The following is a 25,427-nucleotide window of genomic DNA, read 5'->3' on the forward strand; positions in this document are numbered from 1 at the left end:
CATAATCTTTCTTTAATGAAAAATTGCTAAGGTGCTTGCACTCCAGAACATGTATTAAAATGCATATTCAACACTTAAATCTTTTCAATTGAAATACAACAAAAAGGCTTAGTGCCCGGGGCATTTATTTACTTTTTGTTAGTGTCTTAAAGAAGCATTACTATTGTAATCGATTATTCGTATCTTATTTTTGCTAACGCCGCCTTATTGCCATTCAGAGCTCCATGAATCAAAGCAGTGAGCTGTTAAATTAGATGTGGAGACTACCAAGACTCTTACGCTCCTCTGAAGCCCTTGCAGAGGAATCCTGTTAAGAATATGCCAAGATGTTCTGATTTGACAGACTTGATGTTCCCTCTTTGATCATTGGATATTAGTGTGGGAAACACTATCGATATTTGGCCGCTCTTCCAATTCAATACAGTTCATTAAATGCAGAACACTCCCTCTGTCTGCTATTAGTAGGAAAAACAGATAGTCGAGATGCTCAGGTATGCACAGAAATAGACAGGCCACAGACTCTATCACTTTTGACACATTTCAGTGCTTTCTGTAATGACCTTTTGACAGATTTTTCTCTTCGTTTGTCACCCATTCTCCATTTATATTGGTTTCCTTTCAAAAAATATAAAAAGTAAGCAATGCATTTCTCCAGATATGTTCCCATCAGTTTCTGCACCACTGTGATCTCTATGAAACATCTACCGTTCATGGTTGTACGCGAGAACACTGTGACATTTTGAGGTGTGCGTTCCTCATTTGACCTATGAATCACACTGTATGAGGAATCTCAGCGGGCAATCCATGGAAGAAGAAAAACTGACAGATTTTCACTAAGCAATGGATTTATGAGGATAAAAATGTTATCAAAATATACAACTTTCAACCTTTATAGTTAACTTTGAAGTTCATGTATATGACGTTATATCTATAACTGACTTTTGAAATGAATTCAGGCAGATGGCCATTTCTTTTTCTGAATATTTACAATTAACTGCTGATTAAAATCGATTGCTGCTTTCTTGAAATACCAGAAGAGGTTCTGAGTCCTCAGGGATCTTTTATTTCGATCTGACTGAGTTATACTTGGCTAAATGGGAGATTAATTGGTCGTTGTTTCCCTCTAAATGGCTGTATGGCGAATGTCCAGAATACCGTTGCTTAGCACTCTCAGAAGCTTCACATTTGTGGAGCATTAAAGCAAAGTTTAAAGAAAAAAATGGGGGAAAAGTGTGAAATGTTGACCAAATGGCCGACACTCCTATATGTACCCTATAGGGAATAGAGAGTGATTTCGGACACACAATGGTGTGGCTAACTGTTCATGAGCTTCAGGTGTTGATGCCGGGTAAATCGGCAGGCGCTCTGAATGTTGTGACTCCTGTGGCTTGTTTGTCACGGTTAGGCCTTTCAGTTTCCTCTAAGCTGTCACACAAGCACAGGCACGGCTGTGTCTCCTGTCCGTCACATCTGACCCCCTGTCTGCACTCCCTTAAGGCCAATTTCAGTAATTCCCCTTCAAGCCTGTTTGAGCTACATGGCAGCATTTGTTGAAATCCTTCTTGTACACAGGCATTTGGCTGTTCATCTTTGGCAATCGTTTTAATTATTTAAGTTATTCTAAAGGGGAAATAATTATGTATTATAATCAAGATATTTACATGGGTTTAACTGCTAAAGGGTTTGAACAGAAGTTGTTTTAATAAATAATCATTTATAATAACTGATTTATTGTTTATACACTTTCACTAGAATTTTCTCTGCTAAGAGGTCTAAAAAAGCATCTTATTTAATGGGCTGACATATTTTTATAGACTGTTTGTTTGATTAACTATTCACAATATAGTTAAGATATTGCATATTTTATAAAGTGCTTTATTGAGTTAATAGTGTTCTGTCTCTTTCTAGATAAATCCTGGATGCACACTCCAGAAGCTCTGGCCAAGCATTTTATAGCATACAATGCCAAGGTATGTTATGAACCTCTCTTTCAACTAAATATTTTTCCTTGAGATTTATTGTATAGATGTATGAGGCTGTTTTGCTAATCCTTACTTTTTTGTTGTATATTTTAGTTTACTTCCTTTCTGCACTTGTTTACTACTGTTCAGTAAGAGATCTGGGCAGTAAGAGATCTTTTTGAAAGAATTCTCTCACAATTTATTTAATTTAAAATACAGTTAAACATCATGGAGTATTATTAATTTAAAATACGTTTTTTGTAAATGTCACCTAAAGCTACATTTTCTGCAGCTAGTACTCTAGTCTTAAAGGGTTAGTTCAACCAAAAATGAAATTGATGTCATAAATGACTCACCCTAATGTTGTTCCACATCCGTAAGACCTCCGTTCATCTTCAGAACACAGTTTACTGTCCATGTCCAGAAAGGGAATAAAAACATCTTTAAAGTAGTCCATATGTGACATCAGTAAGTTCATTAGAATCTCTTGAAGCATCGAAAATACATTTTGGTCCAAAAATATCAAAAACTATGACTTTATTCAGTATTGTCTTCTTTTCCGTGTTCCTCAAAAAAAAGATTAAAATGGCCATGAATCAATGAATCGATCAATGATTCGGATCGCCAGTGTCACGTGATTTCAGCAGTTTGGCATTTTGACACGCGATCCAAACTGCTGAAATCACGTGACATTGGCGATCCGAATCATTGATCGATTCATTGATTCATGGCCATTTGAATCTTTTTTTTTTAATTTAATCATTAATAAGGGATATATAATTGTTCATGAAGGCTGGAAATGAAAAACACCTCATATTCAGGTGTGCAGAATTTTTAGGCACATTTTCTTTTACAGATAAAATGAGCCAGAAAAGAGATTTGTGTCGAGATTTCAGACTGAAAAGTCCAAAATGATTATATGCCCATGATGGGCATAATGCTAATGCAATACTAGGCATTTCAGTTAAGGCATGACCATTGTACAGGGAAATGCTCATTGGGTTATCAGGGTCAGACAAAAACAGGTGGCGAAGAAAAGACACATGTTAACTGCAAAATAATTAAGTTAAAGAATTGTGAAATCATCAGGAACCCTTTAGTCTCCAGCATCACCATCTTCCTGAACTGCAACCTACCTGGAGTCTCCAGAAGTGTACAAGGTGTCCCCCCCCCACACACACACACACAAGAATCACAAGTGTAATTGTTGTAAAATACATGAAGAAGTGTTGCAGAAGACTCTTTGTATAGGCTTTATAGACAGGTAAGGTTGAGAGTGACTCTTGAAGGACTAGCACCATGCTCTCTCCTACCATTGTTTGAAGAATTCATCTTTCAGAATCTGGCAGTAAGTTTTGGGAGTTTATTTTTAAGGATAGGAGATGGACTAAAAGTGAACTCCCAAAACGAAGATGTGTTCTTCAAACAGTGTTACGAGAGGATCTGGTGCGGGTCCTTCAAGAGTCACTCTCAACATCCCTGATGGTTCCTGAGGGTTTCACACCTTAATTATTTACCTTAATTCTTAATTATTTTGCAGTTAACGTGTATTTTCTTCATCAACTTTTTTTTTATGATCCTGTTGACCTAATGAGAATTTCACTGTGCAGTGTTCATGCCTTAAAGGCAATGTCTAGTATTGCATTATATTGTGTCCTTCTCATGGGCATTCAGTACATTTTGACATTTCAGTCCGAGTTAAATCTCTTTTTGGCTCATTTTATCTGTAAACGGAAAATAAAAATAATCCCGCTTCATACCACCGTAACTTTAATTCTTTCCCCGCCATGGGTTGACATTTCATTTAGTAATATATGAAGTTTTGATTTATATGATGTTTAATGTTGATGAACACGTTATTTTACATATGCATCTGCTTACATACGATTGCTTGTTTTTTTAGTCTTTTGATCAGGAGATTCAGTACTCATTCAGAAGATGCGTAACAGTGCCCCCCTAGCATATAACAGTGAAATCACAGAAACCCAGAAAATTCGGTGTTGATGCTATGGCGGTAAAGAGTCAAGACTACAACTCCCATGATTCCACATTCATTCATGGCGTCATCAAGCTACACATTGTTTTGAATAAGCGCCCTCTAGCGGGGAAAACTTACATGATGTGCCTTTAAAGGGATAGTTCACCAAAAAAATGAAAATAAAAATTGTCATTTACTTACCCTCAACTTGTTCCAAACCTGTATGCATTTAGTTTTATCTGTTGAACACAAAAAATATATATTTTAAAGAATGTGTGTAACCAAACAGTTGCTGATCCCCATTGATTTCCATAGTATGAAAAAAAGTCACTGTTGGCTAAAAACTTTAGAAGAAAGAAACTCATACAGGTTAGGAACACCTTTAGGAATTTTTTGGTACTTTTTTTTAATTAGGATTCTTCAATCCTAGGATTCTTTGATAAAGAACAGCATTTATTTGAGAGAGGTAAATATATTTTGATCATTTTAAATGCTTTGTCTGAATATAACTATTTATTTTTGCCTTATAGAGTACAAAAACTCTTGTGCTATGAACTATGACAATAAATGGCTTGAAATAACAGTGAATCTTGCAGAATAAAACCAGAAATATGTACAAAGAAATAAAATGGGGTCAGTTTTGATTTCATGTTGACTTTAATGCTTGTTGGCATAAATACAGCAATTCTACTTCCAAAAAATAAGACGGCAAATATCCAGAGGTCTAAACAGAGACTGCCTAAAATGGATGGATCGATGCAAACACTGTCAATTTTCACTTTTTTTTTCTTCTTTGTAATTCTTTGCACAGTCTTTTCACAAAACAATGAATTTGTTTGTGTCTCTTTTGCTATTCATCAAACATCTTGTGGGAAAGAACATCCCGTATACACTGTCAGTGCTGTTTTACGCTCAGTTACACCAAAGACTCATCTTCTGTTCGGAGCTGAGAAGCTGTCTACTCCCTAGCAGTGTTTCTAGGATGTCTTACTGAATTCCTCAAAAACAAATTTTTGATTCTCAGAGCTGCTGAAGTTTCAGTGTTGTTTGCCTTTGGAGAGGAGAAGAAAATAGACAAAGAAAGTGAGTTAAAGAAGGGAAAAAGGGAATTCTGCCAGTGTAGCAGGTGATAGATGTGCAATGGCAGGGTGTCTTTGGCTAAAAAAACACCTTCGAATAGACCAGCAGAGAACAGTCGTCAGGGACAAGAGACTCTCCACCCAGTGTAATGTAGTGTATCTATCACTCCTCCCTCACTTTCTGTCCTACCGTGCTCGCTTGCCCTTGAGTGTGGACGACATCCATCATAACTACGTGCTGCAGATGCATTTATGGAGTCTGATTTGTCTAACTCCAGTTTGGAAGATACTGCAGTTCTTGTCCACCAGAAGAATTTAGTTTTTCACATTACATGTGTATGTGTAATAAGTAGGACTATTCATGAATCCATTACTTTCAGTGCAATCGTAGAATGAGGCTGACCAGCAGTAATGACTGAATCACAAACTAATGTTTGCAAAGGTGGAGGAACCATTTAAAGATTCTGTTTATAACTTCAGCAGAGAAAAGTAATGTTTTTGTGATGAGTGAAAATAGGTCAGACAAGAAAATCACATTAGTATAGTCTAGGAATCGTTGTGGTTACTGTCAAATTGCTGTTCATTTATTAATTTAAATAGAGTAGTCATTAAACGAAAGAAGTAATTGCAAGGTGTAAGCCATTACTGTACGTTTTCTGTACGTTTTAAGGACCTTTGTTAAATCAGCTAGCACAGTTTCTTGACCACAAGCACTGGGTAAAAGCTTAATAGCTCCATCTATTGGAAGCTAAATGTATTGTTGTTCATGTTGGGTTGTATATAGGCCTATATATTACACTGCCTGGCCAAAAACAACAATAACAACAAAAATCGCTGTTTGGATTTTAATAAGCAAATGCTTAAGAGTCAAAGATTGAATCATTATTGCAGTGATTATATGTTATATGTTTGACAACAGTTCTTCTAACCCTAATTGATGGTGTGTGTGGCTTTTCATTTCTTAACCATGTAGGAAGACATACCATATTCCAGGATGACAATGTCAAGATTCATAAGGGTCAGATTGTGAAATAATGGTTTGGAGGGAGCTTGTCGAATAATTTTCACCCATGAACTGGCATCTCTGAGTCCAGAGCTCCAGACCTGAAAATCATTGAATGTTTTCTTATGTGCTGGAGGAGACTTTACAGAGTGCTGGACTCTTGCATTGTCAATACAAGATCTTGAACAAACTTTGATGCACCTCTTGATGGAAAATCAAGCTCCATTCTGTTCTATAATAAATGTGGAAAGTGTTCTTAGTTATCATCAACGCCTTTTATTGAAATTAACATAACTGAACCCAAAATAACTTATTTGCACAAGGGTCTACTGGTTTTGTTTACTTTGACTTTTAAAAAGTCTACTTCATCTGCAGCTTATTGTTTCATTGACAGACTTTTTTTTTTTTTTTTTTAATTAAATCCACACCATATGATTCTCATGTTTCTCCCACAGTTTCTGGGGAATACAGAAGTTGATCAACCCAAAGGCACAGAAATTGTGAAAGATGCAGTCAGAAAGCTCAAGGTAAGTTACTGTAGTTTTTATATTGACTGCACACAATAGTCGCCATTGTTTTCATCTGGAAACAGAAAGTGTATTTCTCTTGAGAGGATGTAATATCAGCACCCTCCAGCTGTTCCAGACTTTCAGTGGTGGATCACAGCTGTTAAATGATGCATAGTTGTCAGAATTTTGCCTTTTTTTTTAAATAAGAAATTCCATTGAAAGCCACATTTAAATAATTTTAGTAATACTAGTACAAATACTTATGATAATAATTAGATATTATTAATAATAATAACAATAACTATTATTGTTGTTGTTGTTGTTATTAATATAATTAATATACAATTAAGATCTCTTTGAGTCTTACTGTGATTTTTTCTTTCTTCTTTTCTTTTCTTTTTCTTTCCAAAGTTTCAGAGGCATATTAAGAAGTCAGAGGGACAGAAGATCCCAAAAGTGGAATTACAGATCTCTATCTATGGAGTAAAAATATTAGAGCCTAAATCAAAGGTATGTGCATAGCCTAACAAACAGATTTATGAAACAGATTATGTCCAACATGATCCATGTTGTTTAAGTAGAGACAATTGAGATGCTAAAATGGCACTTTCTGGTTGTTAAATGTTGGTGGATCATGTTCATGGTTACTCTGCTAGGACACCCATGTGAACCTGAGGTAAACATTTGCGAGAGTTGGTTAACTTGTTGTTTAATTTACGTTAAAATATTTTATAAGCGTGTCCTAATACTGTTTGGTGCCACTGTATGCCCATATCTATCTAAAGACCCTATATTTTGTCTGTACTGTCTCTAATCTTGTTTTCTTCTTCACAGGAAGTACAGTACAACTGTCAGTTGCACCGGATATCCTTCTGTGCCGATGATAAGACGGACAAAAGGATATTCACATTCATTTGTAAAGATTCAGAGTCCAACAAACATCTCTGCTATGTGTTTGACAGTGAAAAATGTGTAAGTCAACAGATAATGTCATAATAGTCCTAATTATTTTTAATGAATTGATTCTGGTCACTATTACATATTTATAAATTAAATATTAACTTTATAACTACATTGTTATAACTTTTAATTTAAAAGAATACTAAATGTGGCTCAAAAGACAAATGGCTAAACCAAACGCTGTTACTAGGAGAATCATCTGCAATTTATCTGTCGATTCCAGGCAGAGGAGATAACGTTGACCATTGGCCAAGCTTTTGACTTGGCATACAAGAAGTTTCTGGAATCCGGGGGAAAGGACGTAGAGACAAGGAAACAGATAGGTGGCCTACAGAAAAGAGTGAGCATGATATACAGTTACAGTTAGAGAAGGCCATAACTGGTGGTTCTCAATGATTCAATAGGACCATTTGTGTATGACAAATCGATATCTGTCTTTACAGATTCAAGATCTCGAAGCTGAAAATTCTGAGTTGAAGAAGCAGTTGCAAGTCTTAGAGGAACAGCTGATGATTGCTCAAGTTCCTCCTGTAAGCGCTGCATGGACTTCCTGTCTGTAGAGTGCATCTAATTGCCACTCACCATTCTGTTAATTAGCTGCATATAAAACAGACATCAGCTATGCCTAAAGACATTCTACAAACTCATGAGCTTTTCCTTTTCTTTTCTTTTTAGAAAAAACACAGCAGGAAAACTAGAACACCAGCACTGACTAGTTCTGATCTTTCCACAGCTTCTTCACATTAACTCTTCTAATGAGGCCTATATGCTTCAGAGACCCTCATCTCTCTTCTGGTGTCACAACGTGACCTCGTTCTCATGTCTTGAAATCTCTTCTGTTACACTAACGCCAATGAGCTCACCAGACTCTAACATTTCTGCTGGTCTTCTGACTCCTCCACCTTCTAAACCAGCTCTGTCAAAGCCTCCCAGTGGAGCCAGTGTTCCTCGCCCTCCTGTTAAGCACTTTTTCTGTTCACTCTTTCTCTATTTGTGATCTTGGTTGTTGGTTTCAGTGTGGTTTTCTTTTCTTTTCTTTCAAAGCTTACAAGTTTTACCCTCAGATTTTACAGGCTAGTTCACACAGCCCCAACAAACGCCAGCACTAGATTTCAGTGGTTGTTGGGTTTTGTTGGATCAGTGTGAACCAGCCTTAAGTGGTCAGGAATTTTACTCCTGTACTCCATTTTTTTCCGTATTTTGACATATTTACAAGTAAATAAAGGAAAAAAGTGGGGCTTAAATTTATAATTTGGGAATTATAAATTGGATTAGATCATGTAAAAGATGAGGAAGTGAGAGGATTTTGCAGCATCAGCGAAGAGGTTTTTTATTAGTTTGTTTGATTGATTGAATAGGGTATTATTATGATTTTAAGTTAACTTGAACATTATAAACACTTGAATAGAGTAATGCAGGTATGACATCAGAACCTGGTTCCTTTAAAAGGTTTTCCTGTGAGGTTTTTCGATTTACGTGTAAAAGAAAGTCTTTTCTACAGTGTGCATTACACACACCCTCATAGTATTTTTTAAAGGGCATATGAAATAATAAACTAAGTGCAATGTAGTGTTGTCAAAAATATTTTTAAAGGGGGGGGGGTGAAACACTCAGTTCCAGTCAATCTCATGTCAATCTTGAGTACCTATAGAGTAGTATTGCATCCTTCATATCTCCGAAAAGTCTTTAGTTTTATTATATTTCTAAAAGAAATATAGGCTGTACCGAGTCTTTCCAGAAAAAACCGAGCGCCTGGAGGCGTATCGTGTGGGCTGAGCTAAATAATGACGAGTGCGAACAAAGCGGTGACGTCCTCAAGCGTGGAGAAATCCATGGCTATCGATCAGATTCAGCTAATACAGATATGATCCAGAATCAGATTTGGAGGCTAAAATAAGACAAAGCACGCGATCGTGTCGTTTACTGCACTGTAAAAAATTATTTAGAAAAAAAGTTACCTGGTTGCCTTAAAATTTTGAGTTCATTGAAATTGAAATTTTGAGTTAATACAATGAACATTTTTTGAGATTTGACAACCTTTATTAAAATATTATTAAAAGATTTTTTAAGCATATTGGGTAATTGTGTGTGTTTTATTTCTGATGATGCAGTGAAACATGCCAAATAGTGCTATTTTCATGATTTATCAAATTTTTATGTGGTTCAGATACAATAATATTTTGAGTTTCTATTTATTAAACAAATTTCCTTCATTGTATCAACTCAAATTTTTAATTTCAATAAACTCAAAATTTTAAGGCAACCAGGTTACTTACTTTTTTAAGTTAAACCAACAAAAAACAGCCACATTTTTTACAGTGTGATGTTTACTCATGCGACAATAGCCAACAGCATAGACATCTGAAGCAGTTTTACTAACCGACCGTGAACCTTTATCGCTGGGACCGCTCCGTCAAAAACACACTTTTTTGGTATGATTTGGTGAAGTCCTGTGACAGCAGTGACCGTGGAGATCCACTTTGAGACGCGACTAAAGTGATGTTGTGAAGCTTCCCGTCATTTCTATGTTCAAATCGGTTCAAATGCAGCGCTGCCTTCCCGGAATGCTTTGCTGAAGCGTTGAAGTCGCTTGATGTCACCCATAGGAATAAAGGGGAGCGCGGCTCGGACTACAGCGACATAAGTGTTCACGGATGAGTGGATCTGCACCTGAGAGACTGTTTACAGCGTGCACTCTCTCGCTCTGGTCACGCGCGCGCACCCTACCAGGAGAAGAGCCCGTACGGCCCATACAAGGACCTTCCGCTCTATTAACGTCAAGCCGACCCATACTCGAAAAAAAACTCTCCGAAACTTGTGAGGAACCGGAAGGAGTATTTTTGACACAAAAATACTCCATCAAATGTCCAACATTAGTTTTTGAAACTTTATCTATGTTAAGGATGGGAATCCAAGTTTTTAACAGTGTAAAAAGCTCAGTATGCATGAAACAGCATTTCACCCCCCTTTTAATGCATATCGATACTGAAACACTTATCACACTACTCATTTCCTGCAGAATAGATGCACAATACCAGCTGCGCTCTCGCGCGCTCAGCTCTCTGACACTAAGTTGACACACAAACCCGCCTCCACTCACTCACCTGTTCCATTTTCTCCTAGTGAATATTATTGTTATTACAGGGTTTGAATTTCTACATGGGACTGAGGGTATTGCACATTATTTTTCTCATTTCCATAGAGTTTGTTGCTCACCTAATTTGCACGCAAATAAAGCCATCTTGATTTAGTTTAAGTTCGTTTTCGCTGCCTTAAACAGCCAAGTAGATACAAAATAATGTCAAAATGCCTGTCTTGCCGAGTATTCACGTAAACAGAGTGGAGAAAGAGCACGTGTGTAACAGCATAATGGATCCGTGCATCAGGTCTTAAAGTGACAGCAGTTAAAGTACCTGCTGCCAAATATTTAAAATATTAAAAATGTCTGTATGGCAGGTTTTTCTCATGTCAAAATTATGGCCAGTGAAAATACTTAGTGGCTAGTAAATTACTACACAATACTTAGTGGCTAGTAACGAGTAACTACACATGAATCAGAAAAAAAAGTAACTCCTTGAGTTCTGACGTCATACCTGCACAACTCTATATGCAGCACTTTTTTAACAGATAAAAGGGAAATTTAAATGAGGTATTCAGAATGCTCATCTATTTGACTAATTATTGATATTTGCAGGGAAACAGCATGTCCTCGAAGACCCCCACTGACATATTTGACATGGTTCCATTTTCTCCTATGACACCGCTGGTTCCATTACCAGCAAGTAATGGCTCAGCCCCTCCACCCCCAGCAAGGCCTACAGAGATGAGTAAGTCTTTATTTACCAAAAGTTGAGAAACGTTGGCTCATTCGACCATAAGGTCAGGTTGCGTAGGCAGTTTTTTTACTCTCACATATTATAGAAGTTAGCTCCAGCCTGTAAAATAAAGGAAAAAAGACTGCCCTCTTCTTCTTCAGGGAAAGACATATTTGGTGCAGAGCCATTTGACCCATTCACCTGCGGGGCAGCTGACTTTCCTCCTGACATCCAATCTAAGCTGGATGAGATGCAGGTGACTGCATGTCTGTGAATTATTACCAAATGGACTGGTGTGAATGAGCAGTTAATGGAGCTAACGACGGGCATTGCTGCAGCTGTAAAGGCACTCCGTTCAGAAGGGACCAATAGGAGATTTCATCTAATTTTTTTGATTTGTCTTGGGAGGGTTGTGAAGTGACAAGGACAAGACAAGTATGGTAACCCATACTCGGAATTTGTCCTCTGTGTTTAACTCCACCCTGCAGATTTCAGCTCACCTAAACCAGCTAATCATGGTGTTCAGGGCTGCTTGATAATTACAGACAGGTGGGTTGGAACTGAAATCTGCAGGATGGTAGCCCTCCAGGACCAGGGTTGGACTTCACTGGTTTAACTCATTCAAGTTTAGTGCACACACATTAGGAGCAGGCAGCAGTGAACACATGTTAAAAGTTATTAAAGGTCCCGTTCTTTGCATGTTTTCGTAGTTTTGATTATGTTTACAGTGTGCAATATAACATGAGTTCATGTTTCGCGTGTAAAAAAACAGTATTTTTCACACAATTTTCTTATCTGTACAGCGCTGTTTCCTCTGTCCTAAAAACGGCCTGATGATTTCCTTGTTCTATGAAGTCCCTCCTTCAGATATACGTAACTAGTTCTGATTGGGCCAGCGCTTCCCGTTTTGTGATTGGACAGCAGCTTAGCGCACTTTGCACGGAAAGGTCCCGCCTCTTACCATAACGGGGAGATGCAAGCGCTGAATGCGCGCTCTTCTTCACGTGGGAGAGCAACAAAGCCACGCCCCCTATTTCGCGTGTTCTTGTGGGCGGAGGGTTAGTCGACAAACGGTTCTAGTGACGTCATTCCTGAAGGAAGTGCAGGGGTGTAGTCCAAACCGGCCGTTCGCTGTAGGCTTTGAAAGGGAACTACTGTTAAATAAAATATCTCGCTTGGCATTGAACTTTGAGCATTATCATTTTACAGGTATTATTTATGCTCTAACGGCAACATTTCGCACTAACTAAAGTTTGAAAGATGGAATCGCGAAGAACGGGACCTTTAACATGTTAGAGCGATAAAGAAACATGGGTAAAGGAGAAAATAAAGACTAAAATGTGAATGTTATTAAAAGGACAATAAACCATGTAACAGATCTTAATTATGATGCACAGGCAAAGTATGTTAACCCATACTCAGAATTTGTCCTCTGCATTAAATCCACCCAAGTTAGTGCACACACACACTAGGAGCAGTGAATAGTGAACACACACACACAGTGAGCACACACCCCCGGAGCAATGGGCAGCCATTTGCTGCTGCACTCGGGGAAACCCAGAGTGCTATAATTATGTGGATGAAAAACTTTCAAGAGAAGTGCTACATTTGCTTTTTGAGTATGCTTCAAACCTTGCATATAGAGCTGTTACATATAACATTTATACATTTGCCAGTTTTGCTTAACTAATACCTAAAATTTTCCATCTCTTTGCTCTCTTTCTGCTTGCAGCGGCAAAGATGGTTTGTATTTTAAGATGATTTTAATTTACTTCAGATGGCATATAGCTGAAGTCTAATTTGGCATGCTTAATGATTTTAAATGGATAATTCATTAAAAAAAATCAGATCCATTTTCTGTCCATTTCTCACCATTTCGTCATGTCCACACTTCTCTTTTCCATACATATACCTATACAGTAGGGCAAAAAAGTATTTAGTCAACCACCAATTCTCCCACTTAAAAAGATGAGAGAGGCCTGTAATATTCAACTATGAGAGACAGAATGAGAAAAACAAATCCAGAAAAGCACATTGTCTGATTTTAGAGTTGTTTGTCTGATAAATAATTTATTTGCAAATTATGGAGGAAAATAAGTATTTGGTCAATAACAAAAGTTCATCTCAGTACTTTTTTATATACCCTTTGTTGGCAATGACGGAGGTCAAACGTTTTCTGTAAGTCACCACAAGGTTTTTACACACTGTTGCTGGTAGTTTGGCCCATTCCTCCATGTAGATCTCCTCTAGAGCAGTGATGCTTTGGAGCTGTCGCTGAGCCACATGGATTTTCAACTCCCTCCAAAGATTTTCTATGGGGTTGAGATCTGGAGACTGGCTAGACCACTCCTTCATTGCCCGGGCGGTGCGTTTGAAATTATTGTCATGCTGAAAGACCCAGCCACGTTTCATCTTCAATGGCCTTACTGATGGACGGAGCTTTTTACTCAATCTCATGATACATGGCCCAATTAATGTTTTCCTTTACACGGATCAGTCATCCTGGTCCCTTTGCAGAAAAACAGCCCCAAAACATGATGTTTCCACCCCTCTCTGCAGGTCATTCATTAGGTCCCTCCTGTGTGGTTCTGCGATTTTTGCTTACCGTTTTTGTGATCATTTTGACCACATCTTGTGTGGAGCCCCTGACTGAGGGAGATTATCAGTGGTCTTGTATGTCTTCCATTTTCTAATAATTGCTCCCACAGTTGATTTCTTCACACCAAGCTGATGACCTATTGCAGATTCAGTCTTCCCAGCCTGGTGCAGGTCTACAATTTTGTTTCTGGTGTCCTTTGACAGCTCTTTGGTCTTGGCCAGAGTGGAGTTTGGAGTATGACTACTTGAGGTTGTGGACAGGTGTCTTTTATACTGATAACTAGTTCAAACAGGTGCCATTTATACAGGTAATGAGTGGGGGACAGAGGAGCATCTTAAAGAAGAAGTTACAGGTCTGAGAGAGCCAAAAATCTTTCTTTTTTTCTAGGTGGCCAAATACTTATATTCCACCATAATTTGCAAGTAAAATCTTTAAAAAATCAGATAATGTGATTTTCTGGATTTTTTTTTTCTCATTCTGTCATTGTTGAAGTGTAGCTATGCTGAAAATGACAGGTCTCTCTCATCTTTTTAAGTGGGAGAACTTGCACAATTGGTGGCTGACTAAATACTTTTTTGCCCCACTGTACTTGTCCTAAATATTAATCACAAATTATTTATGCCTTTTGTCGTTTTTTATTTATTTATTTACTTGACAGTCCATGATCACCATTCACTTTCATTGTATGGTTAAAAAAAAAAAAAAAGCAGTGTTAATATTTTGCTCAAATGTGTTCCATGGGATGAAGAAAATCACACAGGTTTGGAGCAACATGATAGTGAGCAAATGCAAATAATTAAAAATTAATTTTAATGAGAACTATAACTTTACTATGTAAAGTATTTACACCCAAACTTTAAGCCCTGTGTCATTTTCTTCTTCCTAATGCCTTGCTTAAAAAGCCTTTTGATTTACAAGATTTGTATAAATGTTTGTGTATAATGTGGGTGTTTTATAAGGGTTGTTTAAAAGTAACACTAATAGGGCTTGTTTTTTCCTGTTGTTTTTCCTCTCCAGGAGGGGTTCAAAATGGGACTAACAGTAGAGGGCACTGTCTTTTCCCTTGATCCACTAGAAGGTCGTTGCTGATGCCAAGAAGAAAGTTGTCACTTTCATTTTAAACCATTTGTATTAAAGTGCCAAACTCGGGTTTACAGTCAAGATGTCAATGTCTTATCTTACTTTTTTTTATGTATTTGCATTTTGAATTTGGTTTACAAAAAGTATATTGAGAAATTAGTAGATCACTATTTTTGTAAGAACTAAAAAAATGAACTAGTTAATGTAGTTTTAACACCCCTTGCTTGTACAGGCAGTGAAGGATGTAGAAAGTATGTCCAGTTGCACAATCTGAGTCAAAGTTTCATAACTGTTATCACAATCAAATTCTTTAAGCTTCTGTTACACATACAAACCGTAGTTTGTTTGATTTCTCTATGGCATATTACAATACATAAAATCCATAAAATGTTATATTATAGAGGATTCCCTTTACATTATTTTGTAACGTTATTTTTAACATGTAATGCATTACCGCACATCGTAACCACACTACTTTTTTAACAGATCACATGTAAAATTATGATATTGTTTTTGTTAGCAGAGGATCCATTAAAATATGGCATAAATTGCAAGACTGGGATATTTCTGCATTAACATGTATTGCAGTTTAATTTTATATGACATATTTTAGTATACTCTTGCACAAGGAAGCACTTTGGAAGAGATCTGTTTATGTGTTATTGTTCATTGAGTTTATAAGCATCATTTTAGCCTTTGCTGTTGTAGTCATTAAAAGAAAACGATACAGAATTCTCTGCGTACGTTGTTTTGTAAGATGTCTTTCTTTAAACTTCACCTGCATTAAATAAGAGACCTTGTTTTGGTGGCTTAACAAATTGTCACCCACATGCTATAGTGTTTAAGTAATTTATTTCAAGTGGAAGATAATGTATGGAAAATACAATGTGAATAAATTGTAATATTACAGTAAAATAATCTTTATATACTTGAGTACCATTAATGTTCAGCACACGTTTGTTTTAAATATACTCTTAAAATGAGTATAAAGGCTTAAAATGTTATGTTTTCCTACCAATTATAATGCACGATTTCTCAAATTCAAAATGTAACGTTGGCTCAATTATGTAAGGTTCTGTGTGTCTTTCTGAAGAGCATCACATTTTCTTTACACACATTGCTGCTCTTTTAAGCTGATCTTTCCCATCCTTTGAATGTTCATCAAAAGTGCTTTTCCGTCGTCCTGCACCAAGAAATTTCAATTGTTGTAGAAACCTGTCTGAAGAGCATATACAAGGCATAATAACATTCACACAGGATTCATAAAAGCACACTTCCTGTTAATAAAATAGGCATGTTTTTTTGCTCCTGTTCTAATCATATTTGACAATTATGCTTAATTAAATGATCTTTATAAACAGAAAAGAAAAAAATGTTTTAAATAAGTATTATCCCTGCCATTTCTTATTACTTGCTTAAAGCAAAAATAAAAAGAATCATCAAAATAAAAAAACATTTTGACAAGTTTGAACAAAATTGCATAAATAAACCACTCTAGCAACTTATAGATATAATGAAGCAAAGCAATATCTTACATTTTTATTCATTAAAAAATATATATATTTCATGCGTAAAAGGTAAGGAAAGAAACAAGCATCTCCAAAAGTCAAGAAAAAAAGAGGAAGAAAAACTTTGATTGATTCAATAAAATGGTAAACGGTACTGAGCATATTTTAATTTGCAAAGCAAATACATGAGATTAGCTTCAAAGCCATACCAAAATGGCTTAAAAGAGTTCTAAAATAGAATAAAATGATAATAAAAGAAGAAAAAGCGCAAGAATGATAGGTATTACCAGCATGCTATAGAAAACGACACCATAAAAATGGTCAATACTGCTCTAATTTATTTAACTGCTCCAGCATTGTGCCTTTTACCTTTATAAAAGCATTTAAAACATAAAACTAAGCAAGTGTTACTTTTAGATCACCAGAGGAAAAATATAACTTGGATACTTGGTTTTCATTTTGGGAAAGAAATAATAATGCACCTTTTAACAAAGGAGTCTCAGATGCATTTCATTTTATTTGCATTTCCTTACCCTGCTTTGTACCTTCTGATGACAGAAATACAACCAGTCGTACAGCTCCTTATCGGAATTCACGTACAGCAAGTCTGTTGTCAGCTTTCGCCAGTTTATAGAAACGAGGTAGCTTGCACTAATGAACAAATGTTTTCATCTTTAATTGTAAATTCGGTTTGAAAGTAATTACAAAAGTGCAGTTTTGGGAGTCAAAAAATACTCAACTTCCTCTATAGCACCATTTTTTGTTTGTAAAAAATAAAAATAAAAACATACTGTAATGAAAACAGGCAAATCCAGATCATTTTAATTGCAACTATAGTTGGTACAGTGTGTATCATCATTATCTATTACTTGCAATGGCCATGTCAATTTAAAACAGCAGTTGATGGATAGTCTTGTAGTATAAAAATTCAGTTAAATTGAATTTCTTTCAAGGGACCATTCTTTAAAAACCTTTTGGAGTGGTTGTTTTCTTAAGACGCTTGGAAGGCACAATAAATATCTCGCTAAAGGGCCAGAAAAGTCCAATGCTCTGTATGTACAAGGCTGATCTCGTCAGCAGTCACTTTAAGAGTCTCAGGATTCTCTTCAATGCATCTCTACTCCTTGATTTACAAGAAGCACACGGGCCCGATATCAATACCAAACTCCTGGTCTGAACCTCCAATGTCCACAGGTGCAATATCCACAATAGGTAGTCTTGCTGTTTTCTGGGTCCTGTATTCAAACACTGTCTTGCCCCAATTACCATTTGCTTGCTGTGAAGAGAAAAACATTCATTTAGGTTTGTATGGGGGCACTTAGTGCCGTAGTACTGATACTGCATGCTCATGTATGTGCAACTTGAGTTATCTATGCCTGTTCCTAAACCTATCAAGCTGTCTACATAGATCCCGATATGAAAGCTGTTCCAGAAGGTAAGCAGCAAAACTAAATTCTAGATAATTACTTCCTTAACAGAGATGATCATAATCAGTGTTGGGGAAAGGTACTTTTAAAAGTAATGTATTACAATATTGTGTCATTCCCTTAAAGAGTAACCAATTGCATTACTAAACTAGCTACTCTTTATAGACAGTAATCTGTTAGATTACTGTTTTAGCTCTGCTGCCTTTCTGGATTGCAGAAGAATAGGATGCTGGAGAAGAAAGTTCAATACTCTTTCTTCAGCAATAAAAAAAAAAAAAAATCATGTGTACTCTTTTTAGCACATGCCTCTGCGCTTACTCCCCATTTCTCTCAACATGAGGGCAGATGAGGTGTCAGCCAATAAATTACCAAATTCAGATATTTTGTTGTAAATTGAAATATAATGTATTAGTTACTTTAGGGAAAATGTAGTATGATCATGTAACCTGCGATACTTTTACCACCATCACTGACCATGATGTATTGTAAAAAGTATATATGATACCAAAGTATACTTATGCATAGTGATGTTTTGTTTACTTAGCAACATGCTAACATAAACTAATGCTATTTCTATTGATGCTGAGGTTGCTGTCTATGCAGAGTGTTTAAATCTAATCCTCACTTAAAAGGTTCCATTTTGAGTTAGGCTGCCTTAGAAAATGTAGGCAGTGGAGATCAAGACCAGTTTACCAGGTTTTGAAAATTATGCTTTCATACAAATGATGTTCTGCAGTGTACTTACTGAGCAGCTGTCCTCAAGGACAGTGTATCTAAAGCGGTTATTTCCCTCAGCTTTGAGCTCTAGATCATTTGAAGCTTTGAGGATGACTGCTTTCTTGAGATTTCCACTTGATTCTTCCTTGTAGCCCACAGTGTTCTTGCAGTGGTAAGTGATCGTTTGTGATGCCTCTTTGGAGAGCAGACGGATGAAAGTCATCTGAACTGTGACAGTGTTGGCGGCCTGGTCTTTGTTCCCGTAAGTGAACTTCATAAAGACATAAAAAGAAATGAGTAAGAGACGTACAGTTTTATCATGTGATAGATAATTCTATTATTTATTGCCATGTAATGTTATCTTGTATTCTAAATGCTATAGCACTAACTGAGCTCACGCAATTGACATGATTAAACAACATTTTCATAAGAGTTGTGCTTACATATGTTCCTCCATTCATATTAGCTCCAAACCAGACAGGTTTATTTCCTGGGGAACTCCACCATGACTTCCGGGGGATGCTGGAGGGGATTGCGGAGATGCATGTCTCTCCAGTGTCCATATTGCAATGAACTTTAATGGCGTCCTCTGCGCTGCCCTGGTTTGGATCCACCCAGTATTCACCTATGATGTAGAGATTAAACATTTGGGGATGTTTAATTTCATAAGCATCAGATATCCTGGTAATTGTTATTTTAAATAAAAATCAAAACAATTTCCCACACTGTCAGAAAAAAGGTACATTGCTGTCACTAGGGGTGTACCCTAAGGTACAAAACTGAAAAGGTACTAATATGTACCTTTAAAGGGTTACATCAGCGATTAGCATATGGCTTTGTATTAGTAGAAACCCTGGAGTATATTCATATAAATGTGCTTTTCCCCCTCATATCTCCCTGAGACAATAGATTTAAGCATTTTATTTCTGGAAAAATTCCTCCTATGATGCAAATTGACAATATTTGCTTCATAGGAGGAATGTTTGGCCAAAGGCTAAAGACTACAGCCAGCAGAGGGAGCCATTTCCGCATATTTTGAACCCGCGCATGGGGGATGGAGATCACACTCAGAGCTCAGCTCAGCTACAGGCACTCATTTAAACAGCGCTATGGTGAGCAATGTAAGTATTTTAACTTCTCAAATTAATTTCTATGAAAGTTAGGCTTTCAAAGGTATGAACTGAAACGCGTCAGACTAAACTCTTGTTGTGAATGTATGCCGCAGCTGTAGTCGCGATTACCTCAGCTCTCATCACAACAGCTCATTAGCTCATTTATCTGACTCCTGTAGTTAGTGCTCAGTGCTGTGATACTCGCACGCTGACTCACTCATTATATTGAACAGACATGTTCAGTTTTTAATTGTAGTGTCTTCTCCATCAGTCACAGTAATCTTTGGTGAAAAAAGTTGGGGGCTTTGGAAATGGCCTCACAGGGCAGCAAAGCATTCTGGGAATTGTAGTCTTTCATCCCCATGAGACAAAAATACATTTTCTGTCTTTTCTCAGTCTAGAAGGCACCAAATTCAAAAATAATTTCACATTTCTACTACATTGATGACCCAGTTTAAATACAGATTAATCTTCCCAGCGCTGAAGTACCCCTTTAAGCTACTAATTTGCACTCTTAAAGTACTGATATGCACCATTTAGGGGTGAGTAAGGTACAGAGATGTGCATTTTCACTTTTGTACCTTAGGGTACCGCCCCACTGACAGCACTGTACCTTTTTTCTGAGAGTGCAGCTACAACTGTATCAAGCCGCAATGAGGATGTTAGAATATTAATACTATTGCAAACATACTGTAACAACTGTCTAAAAGTAATTTGCTATAACTAACTGTATGTAACCTAGGTTCATTGGAAAAACGTGCCTCTACCTACATTTTTGCAAAATTCCGAAAACGAACCTATACTTTCAGATGAAATGACCAATCTTGGCAGTACTCTTGCTGGGTGATATCTAAAAAAATATCTCTATTGTCAAAATATTTACAATATTTGATATATATCTCGATGTGTTTGCAAATATATATTTTCTTTTGCCCCCATTACAACCAACAAAAAATATTTAGATAGAAACAAATTGAATACAAAAAGTTTACATTTTGTATTTAATTTGGTTCAAATCATATTTCTTATTTCAAAATCTTATTTTTTACATTTACTTTTATAATAACAATATAGATTTTTAAATGTATCTTAAATCCTAAAAAATAAGCAAAACATGCAAATTACAAACAATTTGACAAAAAGTGCTTTATTTTCAGCTACAGTGGGTCTATTTAACAGTAGCAATTCAAGAAATAAATCTAATATCAAATATATATCTAAAAAACTGCTCAGTCTTCAATCTATAAATTAACTATAGGCTATACTGATTCTTAATAAATATATTCAAGTTTTTGAGCCAAGCATGGGATGGTTTTCAGGTGGTTTTCTATTTTTCATTGTTGTTTGATTAACATTAAATCACACAGAATATGAGTTCCGGCCCTTTAAGACGGGCTAAATTCTTTGTAACCAAGCGGCAACCTCCCACAATCTCTCTTGAAGCCAATACGGAAGTAATGTAAACTGCAATTCCTCGACTGGCCACTAGAGACAGGCTCCAGAAGGGAGCAGAATCTTATTGAGCCCCATGTTAAAATTCCCAACTTTACAGCAGGAAAAAAAAACATGTTTACAGCCTGGTACAAATTGTGTTTTTTGCATATATGGCTAATTTTGACCTTCATGACAACTGTGAGGGGGGTGAAATTTTGTATAACTCATTCGTTTACGTTATATAAAGCCTTAAAGTTCTGCATAATTAAGGGTGGTTGCAGGTGGATAGCCATTTATCCGGCGTCTGTAGTCATTGGGTCACCTAAGCTCCGCCCACATCCCGCCTTTTGCCCATTTTCTGTTATCCGGGAGTGACACGTGATGACTCGCTCACAAGATGGCAACGGCCAGCTCGCCCATACTTTAAGCTTCAGAGCGGCTTATCGGAATCCTATGGGTGACGTCACACGATTTCTTACTCAACTCTGTGTACGTTCACTAAAGACATACACTACTGTGTTGACCTGAATACTCGCCAGGATGTGCATTTTAACATTTGTTTGACCATTCAAACCTAGTAATCCATGAAAGAACTGAAGTGAATCGCGATAGTATGCTGTCTGAAAGGCATAAGCGTGCGCTTCAAGTCAAAGACCGGCAGTGCGAGCATGTCCCGCGCTGTGCTATTATTTCTCTCATGCACGCATGTTGCTGTAGCTTTCTTTGTCATGCGCTGCGTGTATATATTTAACTCTTCTGCTTCCAAAGTGAACGGTGGAAGCAGAGCTCTGCGTTATCTGGTAACGTAGTTTGGGAAAGTATGCATGTTGAATTTGAAATATTCGATATTCACAATATTTTCAAATTTTACATTGTCGTCAAAATTATCATATTCGATATATCGCCCAGCCCTACTTCTTAGTAAATTATTAAAGGAATTTCCATGTGGTTCCTTGCACAATACAATGTTTTGACCTAACGCATTAAAACGCATTTACCATGTATGTTGGCTGCGATTTTTAGTGTCCTTGTTAGCGCTCCAGCATCCTACGCCGGAGACCGTTCGAATCCCGATCAAAGCGGGTTGAGTAGGACCACACATAGGCATATTTTGGGAGAGTTGTGGCCTAATGGTTAGAAAGTCAGACTGGTAACAAAGGTTTCTGGTTCGATTCTCAGTTTTGGCTGGAAATGACTGAGGTGCCCTTGAGCAAGGCACCTAGAAGCAAGTTCAAACAGCATGGGTGCTTCAGCAAATGTAATTTTATCTCTCAATTTTGTTATTACTAACTTTAGGGTAGGGATTATTGTAGCTGGTATGTTATTTTCAAACGCGATGATGCATGAACCTTTAAGCGCCACGATCTCGAGATTTCACTTCAGGAGTGCCATTATAGCCAGACATCAAGCTTAAGCATCACTCTCTGGACATTTCAGTGCGGAAATGTCACTGCAGGCACGTTTTTCTAATGAGCCTCAATTGGTAAATGTAGGCTACTAATTTACCAAGTCAGTGGCCTACTTAGTATGTTGGTTATAATAAATGACATGCCTATGCAATACTATTAACTTACCTGTTTTTTTTTTAGGGTAGCATTGTCTCAAGTCCTCACAAGTTCTGGCAGGATGCTTTCTACTACCATCAGGGCTACGCATGCTATCAATCTGACTGCTCAGAGCCTTCAAAGTAGCCTGAACTCCAGGATCAGCTTGGAACATGCCTGTAGAGTTACTATTGGGAAGAGCCTCATCCTCACTGAACTCTGGGGGAGGAGGACCAGCATCATAATCTTGAGGCCCACCAAAAAAATCGTCCATAGCCGCAGTGGGAGGTCCAGGAGATCCAGGAGGGCCAGGTGGGCCAGGTTCTCCAGGAGGTCCCTAAGCATGATGTCAAAAATAAGTGTCCATCTAAGTATTAATATTATGTGAGATGGTATGAGTGTTGAACTTGCCTCTGGTCCAATATCACCACTAGTCCCTCTTGAACCAGGAGGTCCCATAGGTCCAGGCTGTCCAATGTACCCTTCCTTTCCAGGTGGCCCAGAAGGCCCGGGAGGTCCCTGTGAGACAAATTATTTAATTGACATCAATTACCTTTTGACTACTTGTAAACCTCTCACATTAAACAAGTTGAATGCATACCCTTTGTCCACTTGGACCAAAAATGCCTGGGGCTCCCTGTTCTCCAGTTGTGCCCTAAAAATTAAGTAAATGTAAAAGTTTATGATGGCGGGGAAAAAGCTTCACTTATAATATATTGCTTATATTCAATTATTTATATACTGGGTGCAGGCGATGCAAGCTTTGAAAGAAAGCTTTCTATTTGTTATAACTTACAGGTGGTCCAGGAAGACCTTGTAAGCCGGCAAATCCTCTGTGACCCTTCTGTCCTCTTTCTCCATGGTCACCCAGATCTCCCTTATCTCCTCTTGGTCCTTGTGGCCCCTTAAATAGATAGTTGGAAATGAAGGAGCAGTGTGTTGCTGCTTTTATCAGCAATATTATGGTAAATAAAGCATTTCAAACTATGCCAGGTTGTGTTGTTTCATAGATATCTTACTGTGAGTCCTCGTTTTCCAGCAGGACCTGGAGGGCCAGAGGGTCCTTTTGAACCCTGACAAGGCAGTGTGAAAAAAGCGTAAGCCAAAATGCTTTAGAGATCTCTTTCTAGTATACATAAAGAAAATTTGGGACTTACATGCTCTCCTCTCTTTCCAATGCCTCCAGTTGCACCGACAGGACCAGGGGTACCAGGTTGTCCTACAGATCCAATCAAACCCTCTGGGCCTGGATCTCCTCGATCACCCTTAAAAATAAGCAACTCTGTAAGATTGGCACAAACAGCTTGAATTAAAGATTTAGACGTGTAATTTGATGTTTTTGGGTCTCACCTGGGTTCCTATGACACCTTCCTTTCCTGGTGGGCCATCAGATCCAGCAGGCCCCTAATGAACAAAATTTGCTTTACGATTGAGTTAAAAAAAGTAGCATATTTATTTACTGTGCAAAGTAACTCCTTTCTTTTCAACAATTAAATAAAATTTGTTTTACATCAGGTCCAGGATCTCCCCGAGGTCCGTTAGCGCCAGGCACCCCAACTGGGCCAGGAGGTCCTTTGTCTCCTGGGGTTCCTGATGACCCCTGTTTTCCTGGAGGACCCTAAATGTGACAATCATAAGCAAGCAGATTACAAAAGCTATAAAAATTAAGTTATCTTAGATGTCATTTAATATGTTTACCATAGAGGACAGTAAACTATCATCTGAGGTAAAGCTCAAGCTCTATTTAATATTATTTAGTATTTTAATATTTAATGGATACTAACAGCTGGTCCAGGGATTCCAGCCATTCCACGTTCTCCTCTTTGACCAGGAAGGCCTACAATTCCTCTTTGCCCCATTGTTCCAGCAGGACCTGGTGGACCATCAGGTCCCTAATGGAAATAACCGTTAGGATTCTTGTTCTTGTTTTTACATTTTGTATTTCAGAGAAACATATGGTGCCCTTACTGGTGGTCCATCTTCTCCAGAATCTCCTTTGTCTCCAGGGCCTCCAGCAGGCCCAGAGGGACCTCTTTCTCCCTGGCGTCCTGGAGGTCCATGATCTCCTCGAAGACCAGGTGGACCCTCTTTTCCAGGAAGACCAAGTGGACCTGGCTCTCCAAGAGGACCCTAAAAAACAAATTCTTAAGGGCTTGAATTTTTTGGGGGGAGATACTGATTTGTAATTTTAAACCATGTAATACATGCAACATACCGTTGGACCAGGTGGGCCAACTCTTCCAGCAGATCCAGGGAAACCTGTTGGGCCCTAAACAGTATGAGGTATGTTTACTGACTAGTCATTCAAAACGCATGATATAGTTATTGTTTTCACAGCTACACTTACAGGTGCCCCCTGTGTTCCTCTACCCCCCTTTGGTCCAGCCACGCCAAATTTACCCTGTAGTCACAAGTTAGAGAGAGAGATTATTAATTTGATAGCATCTTCATAGCAAAAAAAATAAAAAATGAAATTGTTTTATCACCTGTGGTCCTGGAGGTCCAGCCAACCCTTGAGGGCCAGGAGATCCCGCATCACCCTTTTGTCCAGGCTCTCCTGGTGGTCCTTTCGCACCGGGCTGACCATCAAGACCCTGTTGTTTTGAAAGTGTATCATGTTCACTCAGAACCAGTTTACTCACTGATCTGAAAAAAGCTTTGTGCAAACAATATCAAACAGTTTTCTGTCAGATTTCAAAAT

The 25,427-nt window shown here is 37.7% G+C and overlaps 2 protein-coding genes across 10 annotated transcripts in view; one reads left to right on the forward strand and one right to left on the reverse strand.

Annotated features, from left to right (window-relative positions):
- The window catches only part of gulp1a (GULP PTB domain containing engulfment adaptor 1a), a 196,770-nt gene extending 181,054 nt beyond the window's left edge, over positions 1-15,716 (forward strand). For 5 of the 9 annotated variants that reach the window (XM_067444399.1, XM_067444397.1, XM_067444400.1 and 2 more), the window contains exons 3-12: positions 1,909-1,970; positions 6,477-6,548; positions 6,942-7,040; positions 7,365-7,502; positions 7,714-7,830; positions 7,934-8,020; positions 8,224-8,448; positions 11,185-11,317; positions 11,467-11,561; positions 14,922-15,716. In XM_067444399.1, coding sequence (XP_067300500.1) covers positions 1,909-1,970; positions 6,477-6,548; positions 6,942-7,040; positions 7,365-7,502; positions 7,714-7,830; positions 7,934-8,020; positions 8,224-8,448; positions 11,185-11,317; positions 11,467-11,561; positions 14,922-14,993 — 1,100 coding nt within the window. In that variant the 3' untranslated portion in view covers positions 14,994-15,716. Of the gene's footprint in view, positions 1-1,908; positions 1,971-6,476; positions 6,549-6,941; positions 7,041-7,364; positions 7,503-7,713; positions 7,831-7,933; positions 8,021-8,223; positions 8,449-11,184; positions 11,318-11,466; positions 11,562-13,037; positions 13,049-14,921 lie in introns of all 9 variants that reach the window. The other 4 variants (XM_067444396.1, XM_067444405.1, XM_067444402.1 and 1 more) reach the window with 4 other exon arrangements.
- Positions 15,717-17,149: 1,433 nt separating this feature from the next.
- The window catches only part of col5a2a (collagen, type V, alpha 2a), a 34,195-nt gene continuing 25,917 nt past the window's right edge, over positions 17,150-25,427 (reverse strand). The window contains exons 39-54 of the mRNA XM_067444394.1: positions 25,213-25,320; positions 25,074-25,127; positions 24,942-24,995; positions 24,695-24,856; positions 24,511-24,618; positions 24,237-24,344; positions 24,077-24,130; positions 23,884-23,991; positions 23,746-23,799; positions 23,523-23,630; positions 23,328-23,381; positions 23,138-23,245; positions 22,757-23,063; positions 19,080-19,261; positions 18,665-18,907; positions 17,150-17,768 (exon numbers count right to left, since the gene is read on the reverse strand). Of these exons, the coding sequence (XP_067300495.1) occupies positions 17,622-17,768; positions 18,665-18,907; positions 19,080-19,261; positions 22,757-23,063; positions 23,138-23,245; positions 23,328-23,381; positions 23,523-23,630; positions 23,746-23,799; positions 23,884-23,991; positions 24,077-24,130; positions 24,237-24,344; positions 24,511-24,618; positions 24,695-24,856; positions 24,942-24,995; positions 25,074-25,127; positions 25,213-25,320 (1,959 nt within the window). The 3' untranslated portion in view covers positions 17,150-17,621. The remainder of the gene's footprint in view (positions 17,769-18,664; positions 18,908-19,079; positions 19,262-22,756; positions 23,064-23,137; positions 23,246-23,327; positions 23,382-23,522; positions 23,631-23,745; positions 23,800-23,883; positions 23,992-24,076; positions 24,131-24,236; positions 24,345-24,510; positions 24,619-24,694; positions 24,857-24,941; positions 24,996-25,073; positions 25,128-25,212; positions 25,321-25,427) is intronic.

The sequence above is a fragment of the Pseudorasbora parva genome, chromosome 5 (assembly GCF_024679245.1).
Source record: "Pseudorasbora parva isolate DD20220531a chromosome 5, ASM2467924v1, whole genome shotgun sequence".
Lineage (NCBI taxonomy): Eukaryota > Metazoa > Chordata > Actinopteri > Cypriniformes > Gobionidae > Pseudorasbora > Pseudorasbora parva.